At 38.6% G+C, this 12,029-nt stretch overlaps 1 protein-coding gene across 4 annotated transcripts in view; it reads left to right on the forward strand.

Moving 5' to 3' along the window:
• scn1lab (sodium channel, voltage-gated, type I like, alpha b) overlaps positions 1-12,029 on the forward strand; it is a 62,862-nt gene that overhangs the window by 33,664 nt on the left and 17,169 nt on the right. For all 4 annotated transcript variants that reach the window (XM_055008177.1, XM_055008179.1, XM_055008176.1 and 1 more), the window contains exons 16-17: positions 2,417-2,773; positions 3,169-3,690. In XM_055008177.1, coding sequence (XP_054864152.1) covers positions 2,417-2,773; positions 3,169-3,690 — 879 coding nt within the window. The remainder of the gene's footprint in view (positions 1-2,416; positions 2,774-3,168; positions 3,691-12,029) is intronic.

Genomic DNA, 12,029 nt, shown 5'->3' on the forward strand with positions numbered 1-12,029 from the left:
AAGAATTGCATACAGGCCCCTGTTGCACCCATAACCCTGTTCCCCAGTCCCTAGCGGCACCAGACCAGCTAATTAAAAAGGCAATCAGCTTTATCTGAAGCATAGGATCGAGGCTGTAAGTCAAAAACCAAGGATACCTGGGTTAGAAACGCCTGACAGGACCCAAAATTTCCCCTGTACCGTTCAGGTGTAGGAAGGTGAGGTTCTTTAGCTGGAAAAACTGGATCCACAATAGGAGCTGGCACCACTACCAGGGGTGAAGCACGGCCAGCCAACTATGTAACCCTCTCGGTTAAGGTTGATAACCGATTATACAATGCTGTATTACTTGTCATATGGCTTCGCAACAACTCCTCATGATGTCCTAAGGCAGCGTTCTGGTTAGCAATAGCCTGATCGACCGTAAAACCCGCGGCGCTATCCACCACAATCCCATTTCCCGCTGAGCTCATAATGGCTGGATCGTACTGGTACGACAGGTGCCAGAGGCTCAATAGCAGAAAATGAGAGAGCAGAAAGATCTGCGTTTAAAATGCTTTATTTATAGACTCAAGGAATACACGCATAACAGAAACCGGAACTACAAATCCGAGCCAGAGGTCACTAAGAAAGAACTGAACGTAAACGCTTCTAGAGGTAAGGAGGACTAAAAACAAAAACAAAACCCAAAAGTACAATTAACCCACTATTGGTATAACCAAGGCAGGAAAACAACTAAGGAAACCCAACTAAACAAACTCAAAACAACCAGTAACTGTACTGAAACCCCCAAAAGCTCTAACCTAAAAAATCCTAAAGGTTAAGAGCCGACAAAAACAGGTTGGTATAATCTACGTCTGGTGACTCTAGGGCTGGAGAACCTTACTGACACTAGAAGAGGGAGGGGGAAATTCGTTTCCTCTTGGTTCTTCCTAGGAGCCTCCTTTCAATAAACGGACACGAGGATGGTAGGTATGGCGTCCCAAACGAGGCATGAGGAGAGGGAGGTAAGATGGATCTGGACACTCCAGGTGTTGTGGTTGGTGTTATCCTGGTGGTTCTGACGACGGCCAATTTCCTCAGTCCAACAGAATCCACGGAGATGAACGGAGGACCAGATGGCGAACCGGAGGAATCAGGAACCAACAGCAGGCAGAGGTCAGCACTAAACACAAGAAAACAGAATTACTGGTTGAACAAAAAAAATAACGTGGCTCAGACAGTTCAGCTCACAGCACTGACTGGAGGGATGAAGACGGTCCAGCATCAAACCACGACTGAGCACAGTCTTTATAGGGACGACAGAAGCTGATTAGCCGGCCTCCACCTGCACACGATCTGCTGATTGCGAATAGAAACACCTGGACCTCTCGTCAGCGTCACACACACCTGTAGGGGAGAGAGAGCAAGGCCGAGGGAAGAGAGAGTCCAGCCACAGCTCACAGCCTAAGCTGTGGCTGTAACAGATGGCTTTTGTGCTGTACATGAAAAGCTCCACTGGGAGTTGGTCTGGTCTTTGGGGCACAGTGTGTGTTCGCTTTTTCTGGTGTGTGGTCTCTGCATGGTTTAATGTTATATACGAGCTCAGTATAAACACGGTATTTGGTAAAAAGGAGAAGACATGAAGTTTTACAAGAAACAAAGTAAAATATTCCCATGCATTCATTCAATGTGTTACACTGTGAACAGCAACATCTTAACCCCATTTTAGTATTAGTTTGCATTATGGAAGGTTAGGCTTGCCAATTTAACCATTTGCGATTTGTTTTTTCTACGTACCACTGGATATACTATAAAGTATTTATGGATTACTTCTTTAAAACCCTTAAAATGAGCCTACATGTTTACACTTTGGTCGTTATTAAGCAGACGTAATTATGGCCGTTTTCAGTCTGTTTGCGATAATTTTGGGTGTTTTTGTGGTCATTTTGCAATTTTTTAGTTATTTTGTGTGTCTCTCGTCATTCTGTGTCTATATATGATAATTATGTGTCTCACTGAATCATTTTTGACTAATTTTCTGTAATTATGAATTATTTTCAAGTCAATTTTCAAGTCATTTTGGACACGTTTTGAGTCTTTTTGAACTATTTTCTTGTCATTTTCAACAAATTTTAGATCAGCTTGGATCATTTCTCGTCATTTTGGATCATTGTTGTGCCTTTGGGATAATTTTCCAGTCATTTAGGACAAATTTCATGTCATTCTGGACTAATTTTCAGTAATTATGGATCATTTTCTCATCGACTTCAAAAGTCCCTCGATTATATTCACCCATTTACGTTAAAATCAGCCACTTCCTTGGTGGCTTTAGTTTCTTATTCAGCATACAGACTTGAGAGTGGTTTCAGTCTTCTTCTCTAAGTGAAATGGAAGCAGACAATAAGCATGTTTTTCAGTAATTTAGAAACTAAATCTATTTTTTTTCTCCAAACAGCTGAGGGTCTTCAAACTGGCCAAGTCATGGCCCACCCTGAACATGCTGATCAAGATCATCGGTAACTCGGTGGGCGCTCTGGGCAACCTGACTCTGGTGTTGGCCATCATTGTGTTCATCTTCGCCGTGGTCGGCATGCAGCTGTTTGGCAAGAGCTACAAGGAATGTGTGTGTAAAATTGCTGAGGACTGCCAGCTGCCCCGCTGGCACATGCACGACTTCTTCCACTCCTTCCTCATCGTGTTCCGGGTGCTGTGCGGCGAGTGGATCGAGACCATGTGGGACTGCATGGAGGTGGCGGGACAAACCATGTGTCTGATCGTCTTCATGATGGTCATGGTCATTGGAAACCTGGTGGTATGGGGTTCTTTCTGTTTGTTTCCTTTCCATAATAGGGATAACATGCAGTAGTTCTGTGTTAGAAATGTCTGAATGGATGGATAGATGGATGGATGGATGGATGGATGGATGGATGGATAGATGCACAAGCTGGCACACCACGGTGGGCAACTAGCAGCAACTGTTAAACTGGTTTAACAGGAAGTCGGTGGTAGATTTAATTGCAGAAAAGGTGCGGTGATTGGACAAAATTCCAAGGTTGTGCAGAATTCGTAGTGAATTTGTGCAATCGCAACATTGTTCTTTTCATGGAGGGACTGGTTGTTGCATATCCATCTATTTACTGGTTGAAATGGTTATAAAATCAGGTCCCTAGGGCATAGTTTTACTCTCCAATGTTTCCTCCCTCCCAGGTTCTGAATCTCTTCCTGGCTCTGCTCCTGAGCTCGTTCAGTGCCGACAACTTGGCGGCGACGGACGACGACAGCGAGATGAACAACCTGCAGATTGCCGTGGGCCGGATCCAGCGGGGCATCGCGTTTGTCAAAACCACGGTGCGGCAGTTCCTCCAGAGCCTCTGCTTCGGCGGGGCCAGTAAGGGCTCCGGTCTGGCCGAGGAGAGCAAACCGCTGGACGAGCTGCACAGCAACGGCAAGGGCAACTGCATCTCCAACCACACTTCAGTGGAGATCACCAAAGAGCCCATCGGGGTGTACCTGACGGAGGGCAACGGGCGGCCGGGAGGAGGGCTGGTGGTGGGGGTTGGTGGGGACGCCACGGGCAAGTACCCAGTGGAGGAAAGTGACTACATGTCATTTATTCATAACCCCAGCCTGACAGTGACGGTGCCCATCGCGGTGGGCGAGTCGGACTTTGAGAACCTAAACACAGAAGATTTCAGCAGCGACTCGTCTGACGTGGAGGGCAGCAAAGAGGTAAGATGAAAGACCACAAAACTTTCTCGAGCCACACAGCTTTTGAATTTGATTAGGTCTCTCATATGTGTGATAGTTAACCCTCGTGTTGTCCTGCGGGTCAAAATTGACCCGTTTTAAAGTTTGAAAATGTGAAGAAAAAACTATATTTTCACAGTGAAACTTCTGATGTCCACATTTTCAACATTTTTGGGAAATCTTTGAACATTTTTTGGTGGAAAAAAGAAATGTTAAAAATGTTTCTTAAAAACATTCACATAAAAATCAAGTAAAATCCAGCGAAATTTGCTGAATTTTGGTTGATTTTTTGTGAATGTTCTTAAAAAAATATAAGTTTTTACTGATATATGTATATATATAATCACTTTAGGTATTTTTAGGATTTTTTTGGATGATTTTAATTCATTTTTTGAAAATATTCACAATTTTTATTTTTTCATCTTTTAAATGTTTATGTCTTGCCACATTTGGGGATTTAAAAAAAAATGTTAAGGGAAACTTTTAAGGAAATTTTAGAATTTTCTTCCTGAAGGTTTTTGCACATTTTCAGAAATTTGGGGAATTTTTTGCAGAATTTTTGGATTTTTTTCAGACAAGGAAAATATTAGAAGTTTTACTGATATATTTTACTGACATATATGGAATCACTTTAGATATTTTTAGTTTTTTTGGGAAGATTTTTAGTCATTTTTTGAAAATATTTACAACAATTTTCTTGCCAAATTTGGGGGATTTTTTTTTTTTTTTAAATAAAACTTTCAAGGGAAACTTTTAAGGAATGATTGAAATTTTCTTCCTGAGGGTTTTGCAAATTTTCAAAAATTTGCAGAATTTTGTGTTGCTGAATTTTGGGATTTTTTTCAGACAAGGAAACAATGGTGCCTGTAAATGAGGACAACAGGAGGGTTAACACCCAGCACAAGTCAGTCAGTGCAGGAATATGTTCAGACTTCCATAGAGATGGCCTTTTCAGAAAGATTTCTGACAGTCAACAGTTTGAAAATAACACAGCTGCTGACTCATTTGTACATGCATCACGCTGTGCTGCTGTAGTTTTTACTCAGTTCTGAAGCTCTTGGCAGCAGAACAAGAAACGGCCATGACAAATAATGACTCAGATGTGTTTTTGACCCAAGCAGCAGGTTCACTTTCTACATATTTCTATGTGTCTATTTGTGGTTGACATACATACCTACTAAAGAGATTTATTTAATTTATTGCAGATTATTCCGAGGTTTTCTGATATGAATTTACATCAGGATCAGAATCAAGTGTTTAACCCTCCTGTTGTCCTCATTTACGAGCACCAAAAAAATTGTTTCCTTGTCTGAAAAACATGAGAAAATTCAGCAAAAAATTCCCCAAATTTCTGAAAATTTGCAAAACCTTCAGGAAGAAAATTCTAAAATTTCCTTAAAAGTTTCCCTTAACATTTTAATTCCAAAAAAAATCCCCAAATGTGGCAAGAAATAATAAAAATTTTAAAAATTATTTAAAAAATTGTAAATATTTTCAAAAAATGAAAAAAAATTTTCCAAAAAATCCTAAAAATATCTAAAATGATTCCAAATATATCTGTAAAAGTTTTAACATTTTCTTTAAGAACATTCAGAAAACAATCAACCAAAATCCAGGGAATTTTGCTGAATTTTGGTTGATTTTGTTCTGAAAGAAACTTTTTTTTTTTAAACATTTTCTTTTCCACCAAAAAATGTTCAAAAATTCCCCCAAAAATGTTGAAAATGTGGAAGTTTTCACTGTGAAAATATATATTTTTTCCACATTTTCAAACTTTAAAACTGGTCAATTTTGACCCCGCAGGACGACACGAGGGTTAAACAAAATCGGATACATCACCATTAGCACATAATGTACTTGAAGTGCATGGAAGTGTAGATTTTTACTAATTCATTGCCTGTTCTGGCAGAGCAAAATGCTGTTCAGTGTTGCAGGCCTGACAAAGCCTTGTGCTCCTGGGGATGTCAACCTGCCACAGTGGGTGTGGTGCCAATTCCCCGTGATTCAAAACAGCCCAGGAGACTATTTGTAGCCATGGCACCACATGTTCCATAGAAAGATCAGGCTGTGCTTCTGTCACATCACTGTGCATCTTTTCACCCTGTAGCCGGGGGTTGTTGAACTCTTCTAATCATGTGGCAGTTAAAAGATACTTATAGTTTCAAGTCTTTAACTCAAATTAGAGATAGTAAACATTAACTTGTGCAGTTAAGATTGACATAATAAACATTTGGTGTGAGTCTGCTGTGTGAGACGAGAATTAAGTGACGCCATCCCACTGTTTATGCCTTGAATCTAGTAAGAAATATGTTTATATCAGGGGTGTCAAACTCATCATAGTTCAGGTTCCACATTCAACCCAATTTGATCTCCAGTGACCAGTAAAATCACAGCATAAGAACCTATAAATAACCACAACTCCTAATATCTCCTTTGTTTTAGTGCAAAAAAGTTCACATTTAAGGAATTATCTTTTTACAAAACATTAAGAACAACCTGAAATTTCTAAAGAAAAATAAGTTCAGTTTCAACAACATTCAGCCTCAGTTTATCATTTCTACATTACAACTTCCAGATCACAGAGTGTCTACAAAGGAACACAACATTTAGTCACAGCTATCTGGAACTGAATGATGTAGTATTTTACTTTATGATAAAACCGACAAAAGTCAGTCAAAAAAATAAGCAAAAAACAACAAAGACAAGAAGAAATATGACAAAGATGAGGCACAAAACGACAAAAACGAGAAAAAAAGAGACAAAAAATTCGACAAAGTTACAAAGGGACAAAACAATGAACAAAAAATGACAAAAGCAAGAAACAAAGTGACAAAAATACAAGGGAGACAAAAAACACAAAACAACAAAAACGATACACAAAACAATGAATAAAGAAAAACACAAAATGATAAAAATAAGACAAAAACACAAGCGAGACAAAAAGGAAACAAAAAACGACAAAAACGAGATACAAAATGACAAAAGTCAGACAAAAAAAGACAAAAAACAAGACAAAATATTACAAAAATGAGACACAAAGCGACAAAAAAATGGACAAATGACAAAAATCTGGCAAAAATAACAACAAAAACAAGACAAAATATTATAAAAATGAGACACAAAATGACAAAAATATGAGACAAACGACAAAAGTCAGACAAAAAAACACAAAACAACAAAAACAAGACAAAATATAAAAATGAGACACAAAGCAACAAAAAAATGAGACAAATGACAAAAGTCAGACAAAAAAAGACGCAAAACGACAAAAGTCAGACAACAACAAAGACAAGACAAAATTTACAAAATGACAAAAGAACAGTGAACAATCTGGTATTTTCCTTCATGGTCTCGAAATTATTTTAAATTTATAGTTTTACAAATTCACAATCTGCAGTGCAATCTGCACTTTTCTGTCGTTTTTACACTTTACAAAGAGCTGAATTGGAGCCTCTGGAGGGCCGCTTTCGGCCCGCGGGCCTCATGTTTGACACCCCTGCTTTAGAGGGAATCTGAAGTGCTGTTCTCTGAGGCGAACCTGTCGCTCCACTGTGCCTTGTGGTCCGACCGGTGACAGCAGACTTGAGGTTGTGTGCTGGCTTTTGGTGTGTGTGACTCACTGTGTTTAACCCCGTTTGTTATTGCAGCCGTGTCACAGACGCTCGCAAGGTTTTCAGTGACAGGAGAATTGTAAGACCACTTTATTGTACCATAGCACTAACCATGAGGACTGCCTATGCCATTTACAGACAAACAACACATGTTTTCTCATACCTTCAACGGATTGCCCATTTTCGTTCTTTGCCTGGTCTGCCCTCCGTCCCCCCCCCACTCCCACTCCCACCCCACCCTACCCTCTTTGCTTTATACCCTCCCCCCTTTTGCCCCATACAGCAACACATTCAATGCTGTAATGTTTTCCCTTAACGCCCCCCCTTCCATAATTTATCTCTGAGCATCAGGCTGTACCGCAGTTACAAACCATTAGGAATGACCACCTTTTGTTCCATCGATAGACGAACTCATCTAACATGATCTTTGCTTTTGATTTCATTGCTTGGTTTTCACTTGGTTTTGGGACTTGATTGGCATCTTCCGAGCTTGAGAATGAAGGAAGAGAGGAGGTTGAGGTGGAGGAGAAAGAGGAGGAGGAAAAAAAATAAAGGGAGGAATGAATTTTGCTGTAGTTAGACAAAATTCATTTGTCTGGTTCATAGCCCATGCCGACACACATGGAAAACCTGTACATACTTGTTTTTTGTGTTACTGGAACATTGTTGGAATGATGAAAGATTCTTCACAGAACTCTTTCCAAAGAGATCATTTTGAAATGAATAAATGCTGATTTTTGCAGGGTTTCTGAACAGATAACACATCACAGATTACACTGGATCAGATTAGTTTATTTATTTTGCTTATCAAATATGAAATTTGGAATTTTGAACTAAACTACACTGTATAAAAAAAGTATTTTTACTGTGGTGACCAGAAGGCTCCCGTAAAATTATGGTTAAACATTTTCTTCATTTATGGTAAAGAAATGTACTGATGCTGTTGATTTTACGGTTAAAAAACGTGCTTGATTCTATATTTTGCTGTAAAAAAATAAAAATAATTTTAGTTTTACTTGAAAAATTTACATTTCAATACATATAAAATAAAGTTTGTGTGGCCTATTATAAACATTACAGTGTTTTTCTATTATCAGCACAACAGTTAGTGTATTTAACATTAAATATGTGTATTGTCAGCAAAAATTGCAGTTAAAGCTGTCGTGAATATTAAAGCATTTGTCCGTATATGTCATTGCTGAAAATACATATATTTACTGATAAATACACTAACTGTTGTGCTGATAATAGAAAAACACTGTAACGTTTATAATAGGCCACACAAACTTTATTTTATATGTATTTTCATGTAAATTTTTCAAGTAAAACTAAAATTATTTTTATTTTTTTTACAGTAAAAAATAGAATGAAGCACGTTTTTTAACCGTAAAATCAACAGCAGCAGTACATTTCTTTACCATAAATGAAGAAAATGTTTAACCATAATTTTACGGGAGCCTTTTGGCGACCACAGCTGCTGGAATTTTACTGTAAAAATACCATTATTTTTTACAACATGTATTGAATTGTAACTTCCATTGTTCAAACACAGTTTTTGTGAGCTAGCTAGTCCGTCTGTATCTGTGTTATCCACTTTCGTTTCACTGCAACTATCTCATTACTCAACTTGTTCAAATACAGCAAACGTTTGCCAACAAAATCTGCCAGTTATACGATAAAAGTATGTTAGGTTAAAGCCCCGGATGGTCCACATGCAGAAGAGGTAAAATGGGTTTCTTGCTGAAGGATAGAAAGAGATCGGGAGGGAAACACCCTTCCAGTAAACAATGCACTTGCGAGCAGCATGCTTCCATCATTCCCATGCCGTATTAGCTGGGTCCCACGGCAATCAGAGCTGCTGCACTGTCTAGGATGACATGTTCCTAATGCTTGACACGCCAGATCAGACATGAGGTTTGCCCAAAGGGAAACAGACGGGAAGCCTCACATCACTATATGCAGATGATACCGTAATGTACTGCAAAAACAAACCAATGCCTTTTAGGGTTTCTCAAATGTGTTCGCAGGGTTCAAAATTCATAGTTAGAAAGGTAGACAGAGTCTAATGATGTTGACAAAAGCAGCAACACTTGTCCTTGCAAGTTTTTTGTATACAGGGGGTCCTCGGTTTACGACATCCTCGGTTTACGGCGTTTCGTCATTACGTCAGAACTGGTCATGTGGAACTAGTTGACGAGCGGAGCGGACGAATACGTCGTCACGTGGTGCTATAAGACGGCTTTGTTTCCATTCTCTGATTGTACATCACCTTGGATTGTGCTACATTCACTAACTTTTTGCCCTTCATTATGGCTGCCAAGCGTAAATCAGACTCTTCTGATGGCAAAGGATCCAAGGATATTTATTGTCATTGCATTTCTGCAACGAAACTTTGTCCGCACTTCCAGAAAAAACAACATAGTATAACAAACAACAAACAGCTGCATAAACAGTTCTTACAGTATATATACTGGGTGGGCCATAAGCTTCCATACATAGGAAAAATGGACATTTTATGTTGGACAACTGTTTTTATTTAGACAATGTGCTCTGTATGATTACCATTGTTTCGAAAGCACATATTAACCCATGTGTTGTCCTGCTGGTCAAGTTGACACGTTTTAAAGTTTGAAAATGTGGGAAAAAAAATATATTTTCGCAGTGAAACTTCTGATATCCACATTTTCAACATTTTTGGGAAATTTTTGAACTTTTTTTGGTGGGAAAAAAGAAATGTAAAATGTTTCTTAAGAACATTCACAAAAAAATCAACCAAAATCCAGCGAATTTCGTTTTACTGATATATATGTAATCACTTTAGATATTTTTAGGATTTTTTTGGAAGATAATTACTAATTTTTCGAAAATATTTACAAAAAATTTCTTGCCAAATTTGGGGGATTTTTTTTAAAATAAAACTTTTAAGTGAAACTTTGAAGGAATTATTGGAGTTTTCTTCCTGAAGGTCTTGCAAATTTTCTGAAATTTGGGGAATTTTTTTGCTGAATTTTGGGATTTTTTCAGACAAGGAAACAATATTTTTTGGTGCTCGTAAATGAGGACAACAGGAGAGTTAATCTGTGTTTTTCCACTGCCGATGAACTTGCATTAGCACAGTTGAAGTTCTGCTTGTAATGGTGTTGGTGATACGTTCCTTGAGATGATTTATGTCTCATATCTTCACCATGGCCTTCAAGTCTCCCCAAAGATAGTGTCAAACGCATCATCTAGGGTATCAGAAACATTAAAAAAAACTATATTATACATTTTCCTATGTATGGAAACTTATGGCCCACCCTGTATATATGAGTAAATAGAACCAAGTATTTTTTAAAAGTGTATAAGTGTGATAGTGCAATGAGGTGCGTCTGCTTTAAAGTGTCTGATTCAAGTGAAATGCTCAGTTTGAATTGGTTATTGGTGATGGTAAAAGCTGCAGCTGTCCTACTAGTTAAACTCCTGCTTGCAAAATGAATCGTGAGTCGTAGCAAACTGGACTTCTTTATTGTGGCTCTTGATACACATTACAAACAGAGTGAAAACTGCAACAAAACAGAATAAAACAACATAAATACATGTTTTATAAAAATCATGTCAACTTAACCAGGAAGTTCAAAACTGAAATTAATACGACATTGCCTCTGTGGTGTTTACAAAATAGAGATCCGTGCATCCAGAAAAGCACGCTACAATAGCAGTCAGGAAGTGGCAACTGTCAACAGACAACTTCAAAATAAAGGCTTTTTCAAAATAAAAGTACATCGATAATTTGGCCTTCAGGGCGACACACCATAGAAGTGAAATTAGATTTAATAAAACGCTCAAAACAGGAAGAAACACCGACGAACATCAGCATTATTAGATCAAGTTGTAAAAACAGTGCAACATATTCTGTTATCTTCTAGTAAAATGATTCATACATGCATGAAAGTCGTTGGTATTCATGACTTTTATGAAGAACTGATCGATATCTTGATGCGTGTAACGGATTTGTTTACATTTTCTCTGTAGTTCTGACTTAAGGCGATAATCGACTCACATCAGTCTGTAGGAACGGAACTCTGCCATAAGTCGAGGACCTCCTGTATATCGCTGAGAAGGACAAAGATGATTGTGTAGCACACTTAGTCCTGTATGCTCTCTGGGTATGCCGGGTGCTATTTCAACATGTTTAACAAATGGGAACTAAAATGCCAGACCACATGCTGTCTTATAAACAGTGCACAGTACTGGTTTTTGCTGGTAAGCTAATGTGGTTCTCCGTCTACTTCAACACAAACAGAAGAAGCTTGTACACTGCTTTCAAGGAATGGAAATCGTGTTTTCATGTCACTGATGAAAATGCCGAGTCCTACTGGGGGCGGGTTACAGGCCTGAGGGTGGGGGGAGAATTTTTCACACAAGGAAATATTTGGAAACGGGATAAATCATAGAGGAAGTGATTTTAGTGGTTTTTCAGTGGACATGAAAATACCTGAGCACACGTTCTGCTTGGTACTATTTCAGGCTTGGATTGATAATGCACTGGAATACTGCATGCACTCTTCCTCGAACTGAGGTCACATCAAACGTACCCACAGTGCATTTTCCAATCTCCCCATGCCACTGATCTGATTTGAGCCATCAGATAAAACTAATACCGAAGCCTGTAGGTACATTTGATCGATGCTGCATGTGATGATGATGATGATGATGATGATACTATGACTT

This window comes from Amphiprion ocellaris, chromosome 24 (assembly GCF_022539595.1).
Source record: "Amphiprion ocellaris isolate individual 3 ecotype Okinawa chromosome 24, ASM2253959v1, whole genome shotgun sequence".
Classification (NCBI taxonomy): domain Eukaryota; kingdom Metazoa; phylum Chordata; class Actinopteri; family Pomacentridae; genus Amphiprion; species Amphiprion ocellaris.